Below are 24,667 nucleotides of genomic sequence, written 5' to 3'. Positions count from 1 at the left end.
GGGAGGCAGCTTCGAACAAAGAAAAGAATAATAATAAAACTTCCCATTTAAACCCTGTTAGAGTAGCAGTAAGGCCTCGTAGTTAAGACTCGTGTTACGGGGATCAGGATTCCTTTGGGAACACCAACCAGGTCATTTAGAAGGATATTTCAGCATAGGGTTCAATGCAAACCCCCCCCCCCCCCCAAAAAAAAACCCAACCCCCCCCCCCCCCCCCCCCCTTTGGGGAACCGAAAGCCACCAAGAAAGGAAACCACCACCAGAGGAGAAACAAAAGGGCCGCTGAGAGAAATCGCAGTTCGGTCGGTGGTGCATTCGTCCCTTTGTTTGCAGAGAGAAGCCCCTCCCCCTTTAGAAGCCCCTCCCCCTCTAGACCCCCCCCTCCGTCTACTTGTACAGGCTCTGCAGCATGGCCGTGGCGTAGGTGGGGCGCGCCTGCCGGCTCTCGATGGCGCTGCGGAGGTACTGGGTCCCGCCACAGCGATCCCAGATCTCCTCGAACTGCCGGGGCAGGATCTCCGCTCCCCTCTTCCTGGACAGGCCCGTCTCCTCCAGACTCAGCTCGCACATCTCCATGTCGTCCTTTCCTGGAACACGGAGACAAGCCATGACTCTCTATGGGAAACTTTAAAGACGTATTATACCATGACATTCTATAGGACACTGTGGTGGCTGGGGCGTGGTTAGGCTCAGCTGCAGTAGATCAGGGGACCCTCTATCAGGGTGTGTGGAGACCGGCAGAGCAGGAGCACAATAAAGAATATTGCCAAACGTTACGTCACACTTGTTGTTGTTGTTGTTGTTTTGCTTTCATGAAGAACAGAACGACTCGACTTCCAGTCGCTCCACCGGCCCGACTAGAAACCGGTGAACAAACTTTATTACAGAGAAATGGATCGTTTGTTGAATATGAAATTATACGTTTATAGGATTAATACGAGGCTTCAACGATCTCATGGGCAACGACTCAGAGAGGGAAGGAAGCGACTCAGAGAGGGAAGGAAACGAAGGAAACAACAGAGAGGGAAGGAAACGACACAGAGAGGGAAGGAAACGAAGGAAACAACAGAGAGGGAAGGAAACGACACAGAGAGGGAAGGAAACGAAGGAAATGACACAGAGAGGGAAGGAAACGACTCAGAGAGGGAAGGAAATGAAGGAAACGACACAGAGAGGGAAGGAAACGACACAGAGAGGGAAGGAAACGAAGGAAACGACACAGAGAGGGAAGGAAACGAAGGAAACAACAGAGAGGGAAGGAAACGACACAGAGAGGGAAGGAAACGAAGGAAATGACACAGAGAGGGAAGGAAACGACTCAGAGAGGGAAGGAAACGACTCAGAGAGGGAAGGAAATGAAGGAAATGACACAGAGAGGGAAGGAAACGACACAGAGAGGGAAGGAAACGAAGGAAACGACACAGAGAGGGAAGGAAACGACACAGAGAGGGAAGGAAACGACTCAGAGAGGGAAGGAAACGAAGGAAACAACACAGAGAGGGAAGGAAATGAAGGAAACGACACAGAGAGGGAAGGAAACGACGCAGAGAGGCAAGGAAACGACGCAGAGAGCTAAAAAGGCGATTTTCGCGTTTTCATTAATTTCCGCACACAATAAACGACTTTCACGCTTTCAGTTCCGCTTTTCTTTTCTTTTCTTCAGAGGCGGTTATGAAACGCGCCTCAAGCCTCCGGAGGCCTCTGGAAGCCTCCGGAAGCCTCTGGTCCTCGACCCCAGTCATCACGTCCTGTTCTCACGAGCTGAAAGCCGGCGACCTCGTGGGAATGTTTCACGAGTCCTGATCCATGAATCACGAGAGACGTAACTTCACAGTCTGGAGAGCAGCGAGGGACCTTTATGATGAAGATGATGAAGACGATGATGATGATGATGATGAATCTGCTGCGCTAAGCCAAACGCTTACGAAAGCCGAGTGTCAGAGTCTGGACATCTCCCCCTCCCTCCTCCACCCTAACCCTTCTTCCTTCCTCCCTCCTCCACCCTAACCCTTCTTTCTTCCTCCCTCCTAACCCTTCTTCCTCCCTCCCTCCTCCACCCTAACCCTTCTTCCTTCCTCCCTCCTAACCCTCCCTCCTCCACCCCAACCCTTCTTCCTTCCTCCCTCCTCCACCCTAACCCTTCTTTCTTCCTCCCTCCTAACCCTTCCCTCCCTCCCTCCCTCCTCCACCCTAACCCTTCTTTGTTCCTCCCTCCTAACCCTTCCCTCCCTCCCTCCTCCACCCTAGCCCTTCCTCCCTCCTAACCCTTCTTTCTTCCTCCCTCCTCCACCCTAACCCTTCCTCCCTCCTCCACCCTAACCCTTCTTTCTTCCTCCCTCCTCCACCCTAACCCTCCCTCCTCCACCCTAACCCTTCCTTCCTCCCTCCTAACCCTTCCTCCCTCCCTCCTCCACCCTAACCCTTCCTTCCTCCTTCCTCCCTCCTCCCTCCTAACCCTTCCTTCCTCCTTCCTCCCTCCCCTTCCTCCCTCCTCCACCCTAACCCTCCCTCCCTCCCTCCTCCACCCTTCCCATGGCGCTGTACTGACCTGCCACCAGGACGATGGGGTGTTTATCCGGGTGCAGCTCCATCTGCCGGGCGATCCAGGGCCCGTCGAAGTGTGCGTACCACCAGCCCTTCTTCTTGTTCTGGGGGTCTTTGTACTGGTCGCCCGGCCGGATGAACGGGATGCGGAAGTAGCGCTGCTGCCGGTTCATCGCCACCTCGTACTGCCGCGCCGGGATGGGCGGAGCCGGGTTCTGCTGGGCTGCTCGTTGGGAAACAAACAAAAACAACGTCAGGTGTCTTCCTCCACGTGGCAGCAGGAGTCAGCGGCCATGTTTACATGCAGCCGGGCGAGTTAAAGGAAGGGTGGTTACACAGCTTCAGCCTTATTCCTGAAGGTCAACCGCTTCAGCAGCTTCAGCCTTATTCCTGAAGGTCAACCGCTTCAGCAGCTTCAGCCTTATTCATGAAGGTCAACCGCTTCAGCCTTATTCCTGAAGGTCAACCGCTTCAGCAGCTTCAGCCTTATTCATGAAGGTCAACCGCTTCAGCCTTATTCCTGAAGGTCAACAGCTTCAGCCTTATTCCTGAAGGTCAACAGCTTCAGCCTTATTCCTGAAGGTCAACAGCTTCAGCCTTATTCCTGAAGGTCAACAGCTTCAGCCTTATTCCTGATGTTCATTAACATACACATAAAACACATTGTTTGCCAGACCAGACCAGACCAGACCAGACCAGACCAGACCAGACCAGACCAGACCAGACCAGACCAGACCAGACCAGACCAGACCAGACCAGACCAGACCAGACCAGACCAGACCAGACCAGACCAGACCAGACCAGACCAGACCAGACCAGACCAGACCAGACCAGACCAGACCAGACCAGACCAGACCAGACCAGACCTCTGAAACAGTTCTTGAACAAAGTCTGAAAAAACCTGGAATTGTTTTAATTGTATTTACACTAAATATAAACGTAATAAAAAGGTTAAAGTCCAGTTAAATCTTCATCTAAACTCCCGTCTCCAGGGTTTTAACCCTTTAACCAGAGATAGGGAGGAGGCGCGATGGTTCACTCCTTTTATTTCTTTAACAGTCGTCTCTGTTCTGAACCTGTGAATTAAATATTAATATTAATGGTCTCGCTAAGCGTGAACACGAGAGATGTGATCTCCCACCGGCCTTCAAGCCGACGCCCACAGCCGGCTGTGATTGGCTGCAGCTGTGAGGAAGCTGAAGCACAAACCAGTGATCCCAGTTAGGAGCAGACCTCTACCATGTTGGGAGGGTGGGGGGTTAATAAGGTGTGTGTGTGTGGGGGGGGGGGTAATATGGAGGGTGGGGGGTTAATAAGGTGGGTGGGGGTTAATGAGGGGGGGGGGGTAATATGGAGGGTGGGGGGGTTAATAAGGTGGGTGGGGGTTAATGAGGGGGGGGGGTAATATGGAGGGTGGGGGGTTAATAAGGTGGGTGTGTGTGTGGGGGGGGTTAGTAGCATCCCACACAGGAGGACCACTTACATGCTTTGTTCACAGGAGGAGCTCGACCTGGTTACACAGACAGGAAGTGATGCAACAAGTGAGACGCTGTTCAGAGGGCGAGAAACTGAGGAGTGAGACGGAGGAAGGGAAGTATCTCTTTGCTGAGGAGTGAGACGGGAGGAAGGGAAGTATCTCTGTGCTGAGGAGTGAGACGGAGGAAGGGAAGTATCTCTGTGCTGAGGAGTGAGACGGAGGAAGGGAAGTATCTCTGTGCTGAGGAGTGAGACGGGAGGAAGGGAAGTATCTCTGTGCTGAGGAGTGAGACGGGAGGAAGGGAAGTATCTCTGTGCTGAGGAGTGAGACGGAGGAAGGGAAGTATCTCTGTGCTGAGGAGTGAGACGGGAGGAAGGGAAGTATCTCTGTGCTGAGGAGTGAGACGGGAGGAAGGGAAGTATCTCTTTGCTGAGGAGTGAGACGGGAGGAAGGGAAGTATCTCTGTGCTGAGGAGTGAGATGGGAGGAAGGGAAGTATCTCTGTGCTGAGGAGTGAGACGGGAGGAAGGGAAGTATCTCTGTGCTGAGGAGTGAGACGGGAGGAAGGGAAGTATCTCTGTGCTGAGGAGTGAGACGGGGGGAAGGGAAGTATCTCTGTGCTGAGGAGTGAGACGGGAGGAAGGGAAGTATCTCTGTGCTGAGGAGTGAGACGGGAGGAAGGGAAGTATCTCTGTGCTGAGGAGTGAGATGGGAGGAAGGGAAGTATCTCTGTGCTGAGGAGTGAGACGGGAGGAAGGGAAGTATCTCTGTGCTGAGGAGTGAGACGGGAGGAAGGGAAGTATCTCTGTGCTGAGGAGTGAGACGGGAGGAAGGGAAGTATCTCTGTGGCGCGTTGTTTAAAGAAAATACTGTTTGTGAAAAAAAATGTAGCGCCATGTTTCTGAAAATAAAACGAACGTGTGTGTGTGTGTGTGTGTGTGAGAGAGTGTCTGTCTGTGTGTGTCTGTGTGAGTGTGTGTGTGTGAGAGAGTGTGTGTGTGTGTGTGTGTGTGTGTCTTTCCTTCCTGCTGCTGTCAGGCTGCACAACCAGCTGAGCTGACCGCAAAACACTTAAATCACTGAATCACTTAAAAAATAAAAATAAGATACAATACGAAAAGAAAAGGAGTAAAAAAGGAAAGATACTACAAGATATGCTAAGCTAAAATATGCTAAGCTAACAGCATGAACAGGTACTTATAGCAGACGACCGTGTATGTAATGTGACCTTCAGGTGCTCAGTGAGTAAAGAACATCAACCTGTAAACGTCGTACCGTAGTCGGTGACAGATTTGGGCGCTCGCTGCTCCGTCTCCGTGTTCCTCTTCTTGTTCTTTGACTTCCAGGCGTGGTAAACTTTGAGCCGGCGGTGGAACTCCTCTCTGCAGGCGGCCAGCAGCTCGATGTCTGCAGGAGACACATGGATGTGACATGGAAACATCAACACGAGTGAATGTCAGGGATGGTCTCCAGACGACCTTCAAGACACACTTCAAGGACAACCAGAAGTCTATGCTTCAGGTGGTAACGCTGCATTCTCTCTCCTGACCACCAGGGGGCGACTCCTCTGGTTGTATAGAAGTCTATGCTTCATGTGTTAAAGCTGCATTCTCTCTCCTGACCACCAGGGGGCGACTCCTATGGTTGTATAGAAGTCTATGCTTCATGTGTTAAAGCTGCATTCTCTCTCCTGACCACCAGAGGGCGACTCCTCTGGTTGTATAGAAGTCTATGCTTCATGTGTTAAAGCTGCATTCTCTCTCCTGACCACCAGGGGGCGACTCCTCTGGTTGTATAGAAGTCTATGCTTCATGTGTTAAAGCTGCATTCTCTCTCCTGACCACCAGAGGGCGACTCCTCTGGTTGTATAGAAGTCTATGCTTCATGTGTTAAAGCTGCATTCTCTCTCCTGACCACCAGAGGGCGACTCCTCTGGTTGTATAGAAGTCTATGCTTCATGTGTTAAAGCTGCATTCTCTCTCCTGACCACCAGAGGGCGACTCCTCTGGTTGTATAGAAGTCCATGCTTCGTGTGTTAAAGCTGCATTCTCTCTCCTGACCACCAGGGGGCGACTCCTCTGGTTGTATAGAAGTCTATGCTTCATGTGTTAAAGCTGCATTCTCTCTCCTTCATGTCTTTTCTTCATCAGGACTGAAGAAGACAGATCGGTGCGTCCCGATCTAAAATATCTTCGTGGCGTTCATGTTCATGACAAACCTCACACACACACACACACACACACACACACACACACACACACACACACACATATTGACTTTTGTTCATTTCCTCTCCAAAACTGCCACGACAATCATTAATATCTTCACGAGAAAATCAATATAGTGCGTGTGTGTGAGTGCATGTGTGTGTGTGTGTGAGTGCATGTGTGTGTGTGTGTGTGAGTGCATGTGTGTGTGTGTGTGTGTGTGTGAGTGCATGTGTGTGTGCACTAAGTGCTCCGCTAACAGAAACACTCTCGCCTGCAGACCAGCGATGAAGACGTCAACAAGCTCTTCGTCACTCTGCAGATCAACATCAGGATTCTGTCCGTCTGGGAGGAGAGAGACACGACAAGAGGCTTCCTGTGTGGGAACGCTTCTCCACAGACGAGGACGAGGAAGAGGAAGAGGAAGGGGAAGGAGACGAAGAAGAGGAAAAGGATGAGGATGAGGACGAGGAAGGGGAAGAAGACAAAGAAGAGGAAAAGGATGAGGATGAGGATGAGGACGAGAACGAGGAAGGGGAAGAAGACGAAGAAGAGGAAAAGGATGAGGACGAGGACGAGGACGAGGAAGGGGAAGAAGACGAAGAAGAGGAAAAGGATGAGGATGAGGACGAGGAAGGGGAAGAAGACGAAGAAGAGGAAAAGGATGAGGATGAGGAAGGGGAAGAAGACGAAGAAGAGGAAAAGGATGAGGATGAGGACGAGGACGAGGAAGGGGAAGAAGACGAAGAAGAGGAAAAGGATGAGGACGAGGACGAGGACGAGGAAGGGGAAGAAGACGAAGAAGAGGAAAAGGATGAGGATGAGGACGAGGACGAGGAAGGGGAAGAAGACGAAGAAGAGGAAAAGGATGAGGATGAGGACGAGGACGAGGAAGGGGAAGAAGACGAAGAAGAGGAAAAGGATGAGGATGAGGACGAGGACGAGGAAGGGGAAGAAGACGAAGAAGAGGAAAAGGATGAGGATGAGGACGAGGACGAGGAAGGGGAAGAAGACGAAGAAGAGGAAAAGGATGAGGACGAGGACGAGGAAGGGGAAGAAGACGAAGAAGAGGAAAAGGATGAGGATGAGGACGAGGAAGGGGAAGAAGACGAAGAAGAGGAAAAGGATGAGGATGAGGACGAGGACGAGGAAGGGGAAGAGGACGAGGAAGTGGAAGAGGAAGTGGACGAAGAAGAGGAAGAAGAGGAAAAGGATGAGGATGAGGATCAGGAAGGGGAAGAGGACGAAGAAGAGGAAGGGGAAGAGGAAAAGGATCAGGAAGAGGATGAGGACGAGAATGAGGAAGGGGAAGAGGACGAGGAAGTGGAAGAGGACGGGGAAGAAGACGAAGAAGAGGAAAAGGAAGAGGAAGGGGACGAGGAAGAGGACCAGGAAGAGGACTAAGAAGAGGACGAGGACGATGAAGGGGACGAGGAAGAGGACGATGAAGAGGAAGGGGACGAGTAAGAGAAAGAGGACAATGAAGGGGAAGAGGACGAAGAAGAGAAAAAGGACGAAGAAGAGAAAAAGGACGAAGAAGAGGACGATGAAAAGGACGAAGAAGAGGACGATGAAGAGGACGATGAAGAGAAAAAGGACGAAGAAGAGGACGATGAAGAGGAAGAGGACGATGAAGAGGACGAGTAAGAGAAAGAGGACGATGAAGAGGAAGGGGACGAGGAAGCTTAGCTAACTTAGCATATAGCAATAGCTCTGTCCGAAGCTACAAAGATCCGCCCACCAGCATCTCTAAAACCTGTCTGAATCAAATCGAATGCCAATTAGGATAGTTATGCCTTTTGACTCATAATAATGACTCACTAATACTAAAATGCTACTTTTAGCATTTACAGGTTTTAATGTGATTTACAGGTTTTAATGTGATTTACAGGTTTTAATGTGGTTTACAGGTTTTAATGTGATTTACAGGTTTTAATGTGGTTTACAGGTTTTAATGTGATTTACAGGTTTTAATGTGGTTTACAGGTTTTAATGTGATTTACAGGTTTTAATGTGGTTTACAGGTTTTAATGTAATTTACAGGTTTTAATGTGGTTTACAGGTTTTAATGTGATTTACAGGTTTTAATGTGGTTTACAGGTTTTAATGTGATTTACAGGTTTTAATGTGGTTTACAGGTTTTAATGTGGTTTACAGGTTTTAATGTGATTTACAGGTTTTAATGTAATTTACAGGTTTTAATGTGGTTTACAGGTTTTAATGTGATTTACAGGTTTACTTTATAACTGATCAAAACACTGGTGGATAGATCATAGATTAATAAAAGTAAACAGGTTCATCCTCTGGGGATCAATAATGAGCTCCGAAATCATTTAATTTAAATATCAATTGTGTTGAGTTTACACTTTGGCTGGGGCTCCAGGAAAAGGAGAGAGAACGCTGTTGGGATTCATCTTCTGGGGACAATGAACCCTCAAAACAAAGTTCATAGAACTATTTAAAGACAAAGTGAAGTGTTTGTTCGAGGGATAATTGTAGCTCGATTAGAAGAGCAAACCCCAAACAGTTTGTTTCACTTGTCTTGGTCCCCAGAGGAAGGCATTTGAAACCTTCCTCTGGGGACCAAGACAAGTGAAAGCCGGGTGTATTTGTACTGCCGTCTATTCCAGGATGAAGTGCATCGCCGACACTCACCACACGAGGTGTTGATGGCGTCCCGCAGCTCGGCGTACTTCCACTTGCTCAGCTCGTACTTCTTGGCCCCGGCGGCGGCCTTGGTGGCCTGGACCTGTGGACCTCTAACGGGGAACAAGACAAAGAGGGCGCCGGAGAAGTCAGCAACCGAAAGCCAAACAGCATTGAATTGTGGGAAAAAGAAAAGGTCGGCAAAAGGGGGAACGGGTGGTTATTCACTTCAATCAAGAGTTATGTTTTAACTGATGAAGAATTAGGCGGGTGGAGTTTACAAGTACAACAAATACGTTTGATAAAAAGTGGGACTCGTTGGACCCAGGAGAGACTCCCGTTACATGTTACAGTTATTACTCCGTTTCCTGGCCACAACATGAGTTTTGTGTCGTTAGAAGCAGCCAGAAAGCAGTTCCTATGACAGTAAACTCCAGCCACCTGAGAGCGACGGTGATTAAAACACCACAGAAGAAGCTTCGGTTTGCTGCAGACGTTCAGGTGAAAGCGCGGTGCAACCGGTGAGCGTCGGGTCAGCGGCGTCGTAGTGGAAAGTCGAGGGTTTGAGATCATCATTAATATGCATGCTGTTCCAGTCGCCGGGGGGATAGAGAAAAGAAAAGGCGCCTTTATGGGTTGACGGCGTTGAGCTTAATTATAGATGGCGGCTCCTCCAGTGGGACTCGATTTATCCGTGACCGGGAACTAATTCTAGAACACTGGGGAAGTTGGGAGGCGGGACCTCCTGCCGGCTCTCTATTCCTATTGGGTGTCTCCGCGTCTTCTTGGCCTCGGACACGTGGCTGGTGGCGCGTTCCCAAAAGAAGGGCACGGGGGCGCCACCTGCTGCCCGCCACTGCCTGTCGCTGCGTGTTGGAGGTGTAGCGAGAGGCGTGAGCCAATTAGCAGCAGACAGATGAACAGAGGGGGGGGGCTGGCATGACTTCTACTGACATCACTCATTCACTCGTTGGCTGGAGCCCCACAGCGACGCGGCGCTAGACGCCATTTGGCTCAGTAATCACTCGCGGAGCGGCAGCGTGGCCGATGCTTCCGGCTCTCAGAGTTCACTGCATGTTAACGGGTATAAATATCTGGGCTCTGCTGGAATATATGAATATATCTATATATTTTTTTAGAAATACAAATTATATATAAAAGAAATATATATATATACATTTTATATATATATATATATATATATATATATATATATATATATACATATAATTTTTAAATATAATAAAAATATAGATATTTATAGATAAAAGAAATATATATATATATATATATATATATATAGTCATTAAAGGATTTTTTTTGCATTCTCGCTACACTCATCCATCAACGTTGCTGCATTTCGAATGTGGGCGGAGTTACAGACTGAGGGGGCGGAGCAGCTTCTTCTCCTGCAAACGTCTGCAGGACGACGACGAAGGAGACAAAACGTTCGGCGGAAAAATATTGAAAGAATAAAGAAATGAAAGGATCAGAAACCAGAGCGTCAGACTGAGGGAATCAACCCTGCCGATCAGAACTCTGCAGTTGGATGATCTTCTGGGTCTGCAGCCCGTGATCAGACGTGCACATTGGTCGGTTCAGTCGAGCGGTCGCTACCCACCTCGCCAGGAGCTCCGTCATCTCTTTCGCCATTTCCTCCCTAAAAAGCACGGCGGCCCCAGTTTTCAAAAGTTAGTATAAAGTTGGATTAGGGAGGTTTGTTTTGTGTGTTTTCTTTACAACCAAGTAAACAAAGTATATACATATTTAGTATACAGAAATACTCGTAGTAGGTGAATTACATGAGGAGGAAGGAGGGCTTCAGGAAAGAAGACAAGGAAAGGAGGAACAAAAGTAAATATGAGTGACAGATGTGAAAAGTTAAGAGTCGACTACCAGAAATCTGAAAATTTGTTTTATGATTTCTCCAAAAATATGTTCATAAATGTATTTAGGAGATGTTTTTATGAACAAATCTGCAAAATACTCACCGACAATAAAAAATAACTCCATATTATTGTTTTACTGATCAACAGCATGTTTATAATAGTGGAGCTTTGGATGTTTAATTTGACGTCATATTTCATCCACAAAGATTACGTCACTCATCATTTCTACTTTAGTAATGTATTTATTGTGTTGTATTATAGTGTGTAATCTACTGATATTAAACCACTAATATTATAATAACCTGCTCAGTGACTACATATTTAAATAACTCTCATTAACTACATTTACAATGAGAAGGAAACTAAAATGATGATTAATATGCAAATAAATACATAAATGAGCATCAAATCAAAGAGATAAAAAAAAGAGGCTTTTCTTGAGTAAATAAACTAAGTTACTCTAAAAGCACTTTGTAGACAACACTAAACCATAAAGTAGCATAAACATGTGAAAACAGCTAAAAGGAGTCTTGATGAAGGTGAAGGAGAGAGGAGGAAGAGGAGGATGGAAGAGGAAGAGGAGGATGAAGAGGAGGAAGGAAGAGGAAGAGGAGGATGAAGAGGAGGATGAAGGAAGAGGAGGAGGAAGGAAGAGGAAGAGGAGGATGAAGAGGAGGATGAAGGAAGAAGAAGAGGAGGAGGAGGAGAAAGGAAGAGGAGGAGGAGGAGGAGGAAGGAAGAGGAAGAGGAGGAGGAAGAGGAGGATGAAGAGGAGGAAGATGAAGAGGAGGAGGAAGGAGGAGGAGGAAGGAGGAGGAAGAAGGAAGAGGAAGAGGAGGAAGAAGGAGGAGGAAGAGGAGGATGAAGGAGGAGGAAGAGGATGTGAAGCCCTTCAGATCTCTCAGCGTGACGTATTTAAATGGTTTAAACTCGAGCCAGCTGGACTCGAGGGTTTTTTTATCGTTTGTGAGGGAACAACATTTTATAAATATGGGTGTTGCTTCAGGATCCTCTGATCCAGGACCAGCTGTTGGCTCACTGCACCACGTGGTGCTGGTCCTTCATCTCATCCCTCAGGTCTGAACCTGGACCTGAGGACCAGCTCTCAGCCTCCTAACTGACTCAACCTGCCAGACGGGGAGCTCTAAAACATCCCAGGATGCAACGCTGCACTGCAGAGCCTCTCTACCTAAACCTCTACGGTGTGCTTCCTGGGGGTGAGGGGGTGAGGGGGTGAGGGGGGAACCTACATGGTCAAGCTCTGGAGCACTGTGGGTCCAGCAGCGCTGCAAACAGAAGATCATAGGATTACAAGACGGAGCGACACGGATCAATGAACGTATAACGAGTTCAGCAGGAGGAGGTGATTGATCCTCTGAGCTCTGATCAGGAGGTTATTGATCCTCTGAGCTCTGATCAGGAGGTGATTGATCCTCTGAGCTCTGATCAGGAGGTGATTGATCCTCTGAGCTCTGATCAGGAGGTGATTGATCCTCTGAACTCTGATCAGGAGGTGATTGATCCTCTGAGCTCTGATCAGGAGGTGATTGATCCTCTGAGCTCTGATCAGGAGGTGATTGATCCTCTGAACTCTGATCAGGAGGTGATTGATCCTCTGAACTCTGATCAGGAGGTGATTGATCCTCTGAACTCTGCAATTAAAATGTGAATCTTTTGCATAATAATAATTTGGTATAAGAAATAATATATATGACAATAATAACAGAAGCAGTTTAAAGTAAAAAATATATATATATATTTTATGTGTGTGTACCTTGTGTATCTTTTTTTAGATATTAATATTTATTTACTTAGATTTAAAAGAAATATGTATGTCGACTAAATGCTTTATTTAAATTAGAGAGTTGTCTTTCTCTCTGATAAACGGGCTCTGATCAGGTCTCAAGTCAAACTGGTTCTTTGAGGACAATTAAAGGTGAAACAGATGAAAGAAACAAGAGTGCCTTCTATCAAACGGTGGGCGGGTTTGGGGCTGTGCTCGGCTGGCGGGTTGTTACAGCATGCAGGGTGTGTTATGGGTTCAAAGGTCAGAAGGGATTCGGGGATTCAATTAAAGGGTTAAATCGCCGGGTCTTACGCTGCTCTCTCTGGGGACGATGGACCTGAGGAGCCGTTACTGGGAGGAAAAAAACAAAACAAAGAAGAAGAAGAAGAAGAAGGTTAAACACGGAGACGCATTTAAATGACAGTGAGAGGACGCTGACGAGAAGCAACGTCGACGGGAGAAACAGGAAGTGACGGTGTTCAAGCCTTCCTGCGGTGCGTCATCAATCCTTTCCCCTCTCGAGCTTCAGCATCGTGAAACACTCAGTGTGTTGAGAGTGACCGAAAGCCTGTATAATATATAAATGTCCTGTATAATATATATAATATGTAAAGTCTAAACAGGGCTTTAAGCAGAGTATAAGTATGTTTATACGTATTTTTACGCTCATAACTATACTTCAGTGTCGTGCTCGGGTTTCCTCCAGACTTCCTGGAGCTCAAAGAGGCGGGATGCTGACGTTCCAGCTCACCACCTCAAGGTGCTAACACATGAGAGCTGGGTTACCTGCGCAGGCCGGCGTCGATCTGCACCTCCTCGGGGATGAGCTCGGACTCGCTCTTGGCGATCCTCAGCGCCAGCTCCCTGTCCCTCCTCTCCTGCTCATGGACGGCCTGCCGAGACACGTCCTCCTTCTGCTCCGCCTGCAGCTGCAGCTCCATCTCCACCTGAACACACAAAGCCTTATCAACACGTTTGTCGACACTCCGTGTACAAGCCGTCTGCCTCCGATCTACAAGCCAGCTGTTTACAGACGCAGACGTCACCCCGAGTGCAGACGAGCAGCATCACCAACTGTTCCGTCTCCACAACGTCGTTTGGTTTCAAGGAGGGCCGTAATTGGCTACAATTGTAGCTAATGCAGTTAATGCAGCAAATGCAGTTAATGTAGTTAATGTAGCTGTTGCAGCTAGAGTAGTTAATGTAGCTATTGCAGCTAGTGTAGTTAATGTAGCTAATGTAGTTAATGTAGCTAATGTAGTTAATGTAGCTAGTGTAGTTAATGTAGCGAATGTACCTAGTGTAGTTAATGTAGCTAATGTAGCTAATGTAGCTGTTGCAGCTAATGTAGCTAGAGTAGTTAATGTAGCTATTGCAGCTAGTGTAGTTAATGTAGCTGTTGCAGCTAATGTAACTAGAGTAGTTAATGTAGCTAATGTAGCTAATGTAGTTAATGTAGCTGTTGCAGCTAATGTAGCTAGAGTAGTTAATGTAGCTATTGCAGCTAGTGTAGTTAATGTAGCTGTTGCAGCTAATGTAACTAGAGTAGTTAATGTAGCTATTGCAGCTAGTGTAGTTAATGTAGCTAATGTAGTTAATGTAGCTAGTGTAGTTAATGTAGCTAATGTAGCTATTGCAGCAAGTGTAGCTATTGCAGCTAGTGTAGTTAATGTAGCTAATGTAGCTAGTGTAGTTAATGTGGCTAATGCAGCTAGTGTAGTTAATGTAGCAATTGTAGTTAATGTGGCTAATGCAGCTACTGCAGCTAGTGTAGTTAATGTGGCTAATGCAGCTACTGCAGCTAATGTAGCTAGTGTAGTTAATGTGGCTAATGCAGCTAGTGTAGTTAATGTAACTCAAAATTTAAGAGCTTGAATTGATGAAATTCTTGCTGTTTATTTTCACTCCCAACTTTACTTTTCTTGTTATAAAGTACTTTTTCTTTCCTTAGAGGCAGTGGTTCTGTTTTTAATCACTTGCTGCTTGCAAAGTCCCCCTGGCTTCTTTTAGACTGAGAATTAACTGGACGAACATTATCTGCTCGCTCCAGTACCGTTTAGAGAGCGTTTGAGTTCAGGCTCCTGTGATTTCAGAAATTTCATTAAACGGTGAAATAACTGGAGATTACACAAAGCAAAGCAAACGGAGCTGAAGATTGATGGAACGTCCTCGACAAAAGGTCTTTTACATGCTGGACAATTGTTAGCTTGTTAGACTTCATATTTACTTAATATTACACCGTATGTACCACCATTATGTATTTATACTGCAGCTCCCTTCATTTGCATCTTGGGAAAAGTTCCTTTCTTTACTTTAAGTTCTCCTTATTAAATCATAATAATAATCAAGTCGGCTCTAAAAACACTGACTTGATGACGACACTATGCCCATAAATGTGTATTTACAGATTACCTGAGAGTTTTCTTTAGTATAGAAGTGATGCAGTGATAGTTGCAGTACCTCCATGTGTCCACTGGGACCCAAAGCTGCCATCATTTTAATGGTTACTTTATGGAATTAGAGGGTCTGTAATTTGCTCCGACGATGGTCCTAAAATCAAAACACTTCCTCAGACTTCATCTGAAGAGCCTCTTCCATCTACCTAACTTTAAACAACAGTATTTCTGTTATTTCACTAAGAAAAGACTGAGCAGCTTTTGCAGCGGCTTCGAATAAGAAAGCATAACATCTGTGCTCTCATGCGGCGATATGTTCTCAAAATGAGGTAATGTGCACAAAGTTGGTGCAGAATCGTCCCGTTTCTATGCAAATGAGCCTCAGAGCAAAATCAGTCTGATCCACAAAGACCAAGAGCTGGGAACTGAAGCGACTTCATGTATTTTCTAATGCGGTGACAGTTGAGTCAGATTAAATCAATGAATCGAGCTCACCTACATGGCACTTTTTGAAAATACCAAAGAAAATGACTGAAAAATTAGGCGAAAACAATGGTTAATTCCTCCCTCTTTGTAATGGGAGAGTGTGTTCTTTAAGGGAGAGTGTGTTCTTTAAGGGAGAGTGTGTGCTTTAAAGGGAGAGTGTGTGCTTTAAGGGAGTGTGTGTGCTTTAAGGGAGAGTGTGTTCTTTAAGGGAGAGTGTGTGCTTTAAAGGGAGTGTGTGCTTTAAGGGAGTGTGTGTGCTTAAAGGGAGTGTGTGTTCTTTAAGGGAGAGTGTGTTCTTAAAGGGAGAGTGTGTGCTTTAAGGGAGAGTGTGTGCTTTAAGGGAGTGTGTGTGCTTTAAGGGAGAGCGTTTTCTTAAAGGGAGTGTGCGTGTGCTTTAAGGGAGAGTGTGTTCTTAAAGGGAGAGTGTATGCTTTAAGGGAGAGTTTGTTCTTAAAGGGAGTGTGCGTGTGCTTTAAGGGAGAGCTTGTTCTTAAAGGGAGAGTGTGTGCTTTAAGAGAGAGTGTGTGCTTTAAGGGAGAGTGTGTTCTTAAAGGGAGAGTGTGTTCTTAAAGGGAGAGTGTGTTCTTTAAGGGAGAGTGTGTGCTTAAAGGGAGTGTGCGTGTGCTTTAAGGGAGAGTATGTTCTTAAAGGGAGAGTGTATGCTTTAAGGGAGAGTTTGTTCTTAAAGGGAGAGTGTATGCTTTAAGGGAGAGTTTGTTCTTAAAGGGAGAGTGTATGCTTTAAGGGAGAGTTTGTTCTTAAAGGGAGAGTGTATGCTTTAAGGGAGAGTTTGTTCTTAAAGGGAGTGTGCGTGTGCTTTAAGGGAGAGCTTGTTCTTAAAGGGAGAGTGTGTGCTTTAAGAGAGAGTGTGTTCTTAAAGGGAGAGCTTGTTCTTAAAGGGAGTGTGCGTGTGCTTTAAGGGAGAGTGTGTTCTTAAAGGGAGAGTGTGTGCTTTAAGGGAGAGCGTGTGCTTTAAGGGAGAGTGTGTGCTTTAAGGGAGAGTGTGTTCTTAAAGGTAGAGTGTGTGCTTTAAGGGAGAGTGTGTGCTTTAAGGGAGAGTGTGTGCTTTAAGGGAGAGTGTGTGCTTTAAGGGAGAGTGTGTTCTTAAAGGGAGAGTTTGTGCTTTAAGGGAGAGTGTGTTCTTTAAGGGAGAGCTTGTTCTTAAAGGGAGTGTGCGTGTGCTTTAAGGGAGAGTGTGCTCTTAAAGGGAGAGTGTGTGCTTTAAGGGAGAGTGTGTGCTTTAAGGGAGTGTGTTCTTAAAGGGAGAGTGTGTGCTTTAAGGGAGAGTGTGTGCTTTAAGGGAGAGTGTGATCTTAAAGGGAGAGTGTGATCTTAAAGGGAGAGTGTGTGCTTTAAGGGAGAGTGTGATCTTAAAGGGAGAGTGTGATCTTAAAGGGAGAGTGTGTGCTTTAAGGGAGAGTGTGATCTTAAAGGGAGAGTGTGTGCTTTAAGGGAGAGTGTGTGCTTTAAGGGAGAGTGTGTGCTTTAAGGGAGAGTGTGTGCTTTAAGGGAGAGTGTGTGCTTTAAGGGAGAGTGTATGCTTTAAGGGAGAGTGTGATCTTAAAGTCCGTTGAATGGAGCGTGGTTTCCAGTGATGCACTTTTCCGTTGCCATCCATTCTTTAGGAACTCAAACCCTCGCTGCTTTAGATCCACCTGCAAACAACAAAAGGTCTCTGCAGGACGCAACACCCACCTGCATCTTCCTCTCCTCCTCTTCCCTCCTCTTCCTCTCCTCCTCTTCCTGCTTCCTCTTCAGCTCCATCTCTGCTTTCCTGATGGAGGGAAGAAACAAGAGAGAAGAAGGAGGAGAAGAAGATCATTGAGAGGAAAAGAGAAGAATAAAGAGATTAGTGAAGTGAAACACCGTCAGCCTTCTTCTTCTCAGGGTTTTTTACTTTGCACGTGTTTATTTATATATATAATTTATTAGTCTTTATTTGCACATATACTGAAAGGCTGAAATTTCTTCACGATTATATTTATAGTTTGAATGACGAATTAGAGGTGAAAGGTTAAAGATTAAGTTTGACGGGTTGTTTTTTTTACTTCGACTTCAGTGAATCACTGTTTTTGTGTTATTATGCCTCAAATGTGTCTACAAACATCTACTGTATTCAAACCAGCACTGTCCCTTTAAGCAGCGTCTCTTCCTTCTTTAGTCCCGACCGCTAGTCCAGGAATCAACGTTATTCTCTAAATATGAAACATCAGCTGAAGGAAGCACCAGCGCAGCGTGGCGCCTAACATTCAGTCTGGACCCAGCTAAACGAGCATCTTCTAGAGCGGCAGCCTGTGACCTCCAGCCTGTGACCTCCAGCCTGTGACCTCCAGCCTGTGACCTCCAGCCTGTGACATTCAGCCTGTGACCTCCAGCCTGTGACCATCAGCCTGTGACATTCAGCCTGTGACCTCCAGCCTGTGACCTTCAGCCTGTGACCTCCAGCCTGTGACCTCCAGCCTGTGACCTTCAGTCTGTGACCTCCAGCCTGTGACCTTCAGCCTGTGACCTCCAGCCTGTGACCTCCAGCCTGTGACATTCAGCCTGTGACCTCCAGCCTGTGACCTTCAGCCTGTGACCTCCAGTCTGTGACCTCCAGCCTGTGACCATCAGCCTGTGACCTTCAGCCTGTGACCTCCAGCCTGTGACCTTCAGCCTGTGACCTCCAGCCTGTGACCTCCAGCCTTAGCCTCCAGCCTGTGACCTCACAAAGTGGTCTTCACTGATGTGCTACATTGGCGGCTGAACAAAGATGGAGGACAGAGTTTATTGATTCCTGCGGCTGCACAAACAGGGCCGGATCTTTATTTCTGTATTTGAAAGTGCCTTAAAGGGACAGTGCTGGTTTTATGAGGTTCTACTCCAGTAGATGTTTGTAGAACCAGCAGGAGAAACTATTTCCACTTCAAGGCCTCTCAGGACTCGTCGTGGGACTTAAGTGCTCTGAAGGGTTAAGTTCTCACTGGAGTCGTAGCTTCAAACATTAAAACCACACGTTCTGACTCAAATGTGTCGTTCCAACTGTAAATATAATAATTAGGAACATTGAATTAATGAACACGTGTTTGACACGCGACCCGAGTTCTTTGCATCCGTATTTTGACCTTTGACCCCCCCACACTCACAGTCGCCGGTCCTCCTCGTCCTGCTTGCGGCGCTGCTCTTCCTCCTCCCTCCTCATCTTATCGCGCTGCATCTCCTCCTCGATGCGCTGCAGCCGCTCGCGCTCCTCCTCCTCCTTCTTCTTGTTCTGCATGGCGGTCAGCAGCTGCTCCGACCGGGTCACCAGGGCCTGGTACTCGTGGTCGATGTCGATCCGGGTCATGATGGAGCACTGGGGGGGTAGAAGAGGGAGTGATGTCACTCCGGTTGTGGACTTTTCCACCTGGATGGAGAAAGCTCTGCATAGAGACTTTGTATATTCATCAGAACTTCAGCTTCAGTCATTCTAACACTTTAGTAAATCATTATTAGTAAAGGCAACTAAAGAGGATATCGAGAGCTTGTGGATTATATCCTCAGCGATGTGCTGACTAGGTGGTTTCATATCTAGTTGCTACTTTCTAGGAGGATTTCATTTTTGATGAGTTAGCAACTAATGTTGCCCTGCAAGCTAATATTGAATTTGACTCAGTTGAAGCAGGTGCACTGCAGAGAAAGGATGGTCTGAGGTTCTGGCTCTCTAAATAAATAAATACACACATATATATATATATATATATATTTATATATATATATACACACACACACACACACAGATATTATGTGCATACATTAAGTGTTAACATTCTGTTTGTCCCCTGCGGGGCTCCGTAGTGTGATGGACTATAGAGCACAGAGGACTTATCGACGTGTCCTTGAATGAGACAAAGAGACTCCATCACATCGAATCCTCTCCAGTTTTTACAGGTTGGATCTCACGTGTCATTTTTTATTTGTATTTTATATAATATTATATATAATATGAATATTTGATGAACATGTTCCCTGCTGGTATTAAACGTGGCAGATGGACGGTCGGCCTCATTGGTCTCTTTTACTTTTCTTTTTGTGTGGTTTCATTTCAACATTCAGAACACAACAGACACGATGGTGATAATAACGTCTGTGATCGTGGAGCGATAACACGTCATTCTTTACCGGTGTCATCGTCTCCAAAGAGATTATTGGTCTTAAATGAGAGAAAAGACAATTGGTTTGATGAAGCAAAGCATTTAAACAACGTCACCTTCAACTCTGGGAACTCGGGATGGAACATTTCGGACATTTTATGAACCAAATGACAGATAGTGCAGAAGATAATAAAGATAATAACTGTTAGTTGCAGCCCTGATGCGAACGGAGGACTGCATTTACTTTTGGCTCGAGATGTTTCCGTATTTTGAAATTCGTTGAAATATTTCAGTGGTTTACAAATATTATTTGTGTTATAAAAAGATGTATGTGTTTTAATAGATTTACGTCTTTTAAAAATAATTACGTGCTTTGAAATTCGTGTCTTCAAAGTATTTACGTGTGTTCGCTACACGTACGTTTATTTCCTGTTTATTTCCTTCAAAGTAAATCAGTCGGCGTCTGCAGACGACAGCGTCTCTACCCGGAGCTTTAAAAAAATACTAAATAAAATCCCTTTGACAGCGCCAGGCATCTCACAGGTCACCGTCACGGTGTGTTCAGGCGTCAGCGGAGGTGACGGGGCGTTGTAAAACCTGAGGAGGGAAATGTGTCGCCGTCTCCCAGCAGATGAATATTTAAATGCATCTGCTGTCACGACGAGAGGTTTGAAGTGACCGAGCTCCTGCTCCTATTCATGTGCCTATGCTCCATGTCTTAAAGCTGCATTCTCTCTCCTGACCACCAGGGGGCGACTCCTCTGGTTGTATAGAAGTCTATGCTTCATGTGTTAAAGCTACATTCTCTCTCCTGACCACCAGGGGGCGACTCCTCTGGTTGTATAGAAGTCTATGCTTCATGTCTTAAAGCTGCATTCTCTCTCCTGACCACCAGGGGGCGACTCCTCTGGTTGTATAGAAGTCTATGCTTCATGTGTTAAAGCTGCATTCTCTCTCCTGACCACCAGGGGGCGACTCCTCTGGTTGTATAGAAGTCTATGCTTCATGTGTTAAAGCTGCACTCTCTCTCCTGACCACCAGGGGGCGACTCTTCTGGTTGTATAGAAGTCTACGCTTCATGTGTTAAAGCTACATTCTCTCTACTGACCACCAGGGGGCGACTCCTCTGGTTGTATAGAAGTCTACGCTTCATGTGTTAAAGCTACATTCTCTCTACTGACCACCAGGGGGCGACTCCTCTGGTTGTATAGAAGTCTATGCTTCATGCATTAAAGCTACATTCTCTCAGCTGACCACCAGGGGGCGACTCCTCTGGTTGTATAGAAGTCTATGCTTCATGTGGTAAAGCAGAAATAAAAAGATTGCGATGCTAAACTATGAACCTGCTGTCGGACGTTAGAGATTCATGACTTTCATAAGAGGTAAAAGTCAGAAAAAGGTCTCCAGGTAAATGTCTCAGAATCAGATACTCATAATGTTAAGAATCTCTCCATTTGTCCACATGGAAAGTTATATAAACCTTTATAGTTCTATATATATATATATATATATATGTATATATATATATATATATATATATATATATATATATATATATATATATTCTGTGTCGTGGATCAAATCTGTTCTGGTTTCGTCACGCAGCACCAGCTGTCTGTCAAACTGCTCCGGCGTGTGGTGAGAGGAGGTGTCACTTCTGTCAAAAACGGGTGGAAATCCTACTTTTCTTTCTTTGGGAATCAAACCCCCCACGCGTCCGTCACGGCAGGCGGAGACAACAAAGAGCGTCGTGCTGGAGGACGCGGGGCGAGTTCGGGCTTCACGGACGGATAACACGTGGAGTCGGTGGTCCGTCTGTCGTCCGTCTGTCGGTCTCACTCACCTTGATCTGGACCATCAGGGAGTCGATGGCCGTCTCCAGGTCCTGGACCTGCTTGCTCATCTCCTGCTTGCCCTCCTTCAGCCCGATCACCACCTCGTTGAAGCGGCCCATCCTCTCCTTCAGGTGACGCACCTTGACCAGCCCGTCGATCCTAACACACACACACACACACACACACACACACACACACACACACACACTCTTCTAAATAATAATTCATTTTCAGAATTTTAACCGTTTAAAATGTGAGTATATTTTATAATGTCTCTTTTGTTGTTGTTGTTTTTGTTTTATGCTGAATATTTTTCAGTTTAAGATTCGTGAATGTCAGAAATGTGTTTGTTGTTTTCTGTCCGAGAAGTTTAAACTATTCTGTACCCCCCCCCAAAGAAACCATCTCCAGGGGCCTTTGTGATTTGGAAGGTGAGCGTAACATGACCGAGAGGCACCTGAAGGCATCATTACTTATTGGTATTTTGCAGCAGACACACAACGAATGATTGACAGAATAAAATGAGGTTTTGTTTTTCTCTCAGACTTCAGTGGAGTCTCTAACATCCACTAAACTTTCATTCATTCATTCTAATGTTCACATCTATGTTCTGGAAATGTATCGAAAGTAGCACATATTTATTTATAAAAGTATCTATGAGGTCATGTTTTGACCCTATAACACAATAACTCTTAATGTGAGTGATGAAGTGGTGAAGTTTCATGTGATATCTATGAGGTCATGTTTTGACCCTATAACACAATAACTCTTAATGTGAGTGATGAAGTGGTGAAGTTTCATGTGATATCTATGAGGTCATGTTTTGACCCTATAACACAATAACTCTTAATGTGAGTGATGAAGTGGTGAAGTTTCATGTGATATCTATGAGGTCATGTTTTGACCCTATAACACAATAACTCTTAATGTGAGTGATGAAGTGGTGAAGTTTCATGTGATATCTATGAGGTCATGTTTTGACCTGTGTGTGTGTGTGTGTGTGTGTGTGTGTGTGTGTGTGTGTGTGTGTAGGCAGACTGACACTGCTGAGCTGTGAAAGTGGCAGATAATGAGGAGGAGAGGAGGAAGAGGAGGAAGAGGAAGAGGAGGAGGAAGAAGAGGAGGAAGACCGGACACTTACCGAGGCTTGTGTTTCCTCCTGCAGAGCCACATCCGAACAGTCTTCTGCATCTTGATACAGGCGCTGGTTCGGTACAGGATCTTGTTCTTCACTGCAGACAGACAGGAAGTCAGAGAGACACACAGACAGGTAGTCAGACAGACAGACAGACAGACAGGAAGTCAACTTAAACTCCGAGGGTTCACCTCCAGTGTAAAGTGCTTTAACACATAACGTGAAGATGCATCACGAAGTCGAGTCACGTTGACGAGACGGCGTCTGAACCGAGACAGCAAACTCCATGATCCTTCAACCTCGAGCCCTTCTGTTTTGACCTTTCACAATAAAAGCCCCGGTCATGTAGTGTGTCGTGTGTGAAGGCTTTTAAAGGCTTTTCAACATGCTGTGAGTCTACGTCCATGAACCACATGTCACCGTGAGGAGGGGCTCTAGGACCCTGTGGACAGGAGCCTTCCAGTTCCAGATCTATTAGGAGGGTTTCCTGGAATGATCCGCTTCAGTCCAACTCGCTGCCGAGTGAGGATCAACCGATCAATGGATCTGTGGCCCGGGTGGTTCTGGCACCACTCACGTATTGACGGAGCAGGAACAACGTGTTCATTACGGACTTCAGGAACAAAGAACCTCTCGGACTGAACCCAGTGACAAGAAAGTAGGAAACTGTTTTATACTCCAGTAGAACATGTGATCAGTGGAACATGTGATCAGTGGAACATGTGATCAGTAGAACATGTGATCAGTAGAACATGTGATCAGTGGAACATGTGATCAGTAGAACATGTGATCAGTAGAACATGTGATCAGTAGAACATGTGATCAGTGGAACATGTGATCAGTGATCAGTGGAACATGTGATCAGTAGATCATGTGATCAGTAGAACATGTGATCAGTGATCAATAGAACATGTGATCAATAGAACATGTGACTTAAGAGATTAATGTAAATATGAAGAGACTTAAAAAAAAAGATTAATGTAAATATGAAGAGACTTAAAAAAAAAGATTAATGTAAATATGAAGAGACTTACAGTTAAGCCGCCGTTAACTAACGTGTCCGGATAATTTGTGCGCCTCCTCTTATGCCCCGCCCCCACAACCCCGTCCCCATGGGAACCAACAGAAAAGGCGTGGCTTACGCTTGATGACGGACAGCGCGCACCACTGGACCTTCTTCCAGCGGCTGTGGATGAGCCACGTGTTGACCTTCTTCACCAGCTCCGCCAGGTGGTCCGGGTCCGACTTCATGATCTGGTCGAACTCCTTAAACTGAAACAGGGGTCAGGGGTCAGAGCTCCAGCACAAGGTTGCCTTCTTCTGCACAGAAACACTGAGTGTTCGCTGACATTTACAACATTTATAAAGACAAGAAGTTGTACATTTGACAGAAACCGTCCTCGTTGTCACGGTGACGATGAAGTCGACCCAACAGCGCAAAGTTATTATTGACGAAAAAACGACTTTATTCTCAGATCATTTCTGAGATTTAGTGCACGACTTTATTATCCGAGAGAATACTGGGTTTATTCTCTCTGAATATTAATATTTCATGGGCACTAAACCAATAAAAGACTAATCATAAATCATATGAATCGTATGCGTCCTGCTCAGCGGTTTGCCTGCAGTGAGGATGGAAACTGCAATATGGATAAAGATCTGCATGTGAAAACCCATATTCCACTAAGGCGCATGAAGCATGAAGGTATGCATTTATTGGAGCTACTGCGGTCGTCCTTCATGCTTCTATTATGGGCTGCTGAATGTCTCGTTGTGTCCTCTGGAGACCTTGAGGTCCTGCCGCTGCCGTAATGAAAAGGAGGAGAAGGAGGAGGAGCCCGTTGGTATTTTCTCCTCGTTGTCAGTTTGATTCCTGACAAAAGAGCAGCTGACCTTCAAGCTTCAGGCGCCTGAAGCTCCTCACATTATGACGCCTGTGGTTCTGCGCTCCGCCGCCATCGGGCCGGAACCCTTAATTACAAGAACCATGCGACGGCACGTCTCTGCCCCGAGGTGCAGCTCGGCCTCGGGGACGTGAAGGGCAACGAGTTGGGCCTCCAGAACAACCACTTGTCTCACCCAAATGTGATGAATTATTATTATTGTTATTATTTTTTAGTGGGGGAATAAAATAAACACATTGTTCTTTAAAGAG

The 24,667-nt window shown here is 46.1% G+C and overlaps 1 protein-coding gene across 8 annotated transcripts in view; it reads right to left on the bottom strand.

Annotated features, from left to right (window-relative positions):
- Positions 1–221: 221 nt before the first annotated feature.
- The window catches only part of myo6a (myosin VIa), a 64,506-nt gene continuing 40,060 nt past the window's right edge, over positions 222–24,667 (bottom strand). Inside the window, exons 23-36 of one of the 8 annotated variants that reach the window (XM_034527346.1) lie at positions 23,655–23,784; positions 22,519–22,609; positions 21,386–21,536; positions 18,556–18,764; positions 17,126–17,204; positions 13,335–13,495; positions 12,861–12,899; positions 12,013–12,048; positions 10,495–10,533; positions 8,883–8,986; positions 5,296–5,427; positions 4,028–4,054; positions 2,549–2,767; positions 387–587 (exon numbers count right to left, since the gene is read on the bottom strand). In XM_034527346.1, coding sequence (XP_034383237.1) covers positions 388–587; positions 2,549–2,767; positions 4,028–4,054; positions 5,296–5,427; positions 8,883–8,986; positions 10,495–10,533; positions 12,013–12,048; positions 12,861–12,899; positions 13,335–13,495; positions 17,126–17,204; positions 18,556–18,764; positions 21,386–21,536; positions 22,519–22,609; positions 23,655–23,784 — 1,617 coding nt within the window. In that variant the 3' untranslated portion in view covers position 387. Of the gene's footprint in view, positions 588–2,548; positions 2,768–4,027; positions 4,055–5,295; positions 5,428–8,882; positions 8,987–10,494; positions 10,534–12,012; positions 12,049–12,860; positions 12,900–13,334; positions 13,496–17,125; positions 17,205–18,555; positions 18,765–21,385; positions 21,537–22,518; positions 22,610–23,654; positions 23,785–24,667 lie in introns of all 8 variants that reach the window. The other 7 variants (XM_034527347.1, XM_034527348.1, XM_034527349.1 and 4 more) reach the window with 7 other exon arrangements.

This window comes from Cyclopterus lumpus, chromosome 24 (assembly GCF_009769545.1).
Source record: "Cyclopterus lumpus isolate fCycLum1 chromosome 24, fCycLum1.pri, whole genome shotgun sequence".
NCBI lineage: Eukaryota > Metazoa > Chordata > Actinopteri > Perciformes > Cyclopteridae > Cyclopterus > Cyclopterus lumpus.
Note: the sequence above shows the minus strand (reverse complement) of the source record. Positions and strands in the feature narration are given on the sequence as shown.